Source organism: Nicotiana tomentosiformis, chromosome 5 (assembly GCF_000390325.3).
Source record: "Nicotiana tomentosiformis chromosome 5, ASM39032v3, whole genome shotgun sequence".
In the NCBI taxonomy this organism is placed as follows: Eukaryota; Viridiplantae; Streptophyta; class Magnoliopsida; order Solanales; family Solanaceae; genus Nicotiana; species Nicotiana tomentosiformis.
Genome location: NC_090816.1, coordinates 11,544,371 through 11,545,311, shown reverse-complemented (window position 1 = coordinate 11,545,311; position 941 = coordinate 11,544,371). Strand labels below are relative to the sequence as shown.

At 35.5% G+C, this 941-nt stretch overlaps 1 protein-coding gene across 1 annotated transcript; it reads right to left on the bottom strand.

The window, feature by feature from the left end:
- Window positions 1-211: 211 nt before the first annotated feature.
- On the bottom strand, window positions 212-673 carry LOC108943636 (secreted RxLR effector protein 161-like). Its single transcript, XM_018767940.1, has one exon. It carries the CDS (start codon window positions 671-673, stop codon window positions 212-214), a length of 462 nt encoding a protein of 153 aa, XP_018623456.1.
- Window positions 674-941: the final 268 nt, after the last annotated feature.

The following is a 941-nucleotide window of genomic DNA, read 5'->3' as shown; positions in this document are numbered from 1 at the left end:
AAGGCTTAGTAAAAATGCCAGCTAATTGATCAGTGGTGCCAACAAATGATAATTCTATATCTCCCTTGAGCACGTGATCTCTAATGAAATGATGCTTGATGTCTATATGCTTAGCCCTAGAATGATGCACATGATTCTTTGAGAGACATATAGCACTAGAGTTATCACAAAATATTTGAATAGGCTTAAAAAATAGTTCATAATTACCCAGTTAATGAGACATCCATAGTAACTGTGCACAGCATTGCCCAATGGCAATATATTCTGCCTCCGTTGTGAATAATGGAACTGAGCCTTGTTTCTTAGTGTTCCATGAAATAAATGCCTTTCCCAGTAATTGACATGTTACGCTAGTGCTTTTTCTGTCTTCCTTATCACCTGCAAGACCGGCATCTGAAAAACCTTCCAACTTAAAATTATTAGAATGTGGATACCATAATCCATAAGAAATAGTTCCGATGAGGTAACGAATTATTCTCTTTACTGCAGTCAGATGTGATTCCTTAGGAGCTAACTGAAACCTGACACATTTACACATACTAAACATAATATCTGGTCGACTGACAGTCAAGTAAAGCAAATAACCGATCATTCCACGATATTTAGTTTTATCAACTGGATTTCTTTTGTCGTCCTTGTTGAGACTTGTTGACGAGCTCATTGGTGTACCCATTGCTTTAGCACTGCTCATGCCAAACTTTTGAATTAATTCCTTTAGTATATTTTGTCTGCACGAACATTCCTTCTTCAGATTGTTGAATTTGTAGTTCAAGGAAAAATGTAAGCTCTCCCATCATACTCATTTCAAACTCACTTTGCATAAGACTAGCGAATTTCTTGCACAAAAGAGGGTTAGTACTTCCAAAGATAATATCATCAATATAAACTTGAATAATAAGATTATCTCATGATGATCTTTTGATAAATAAGGTAGTATCTAC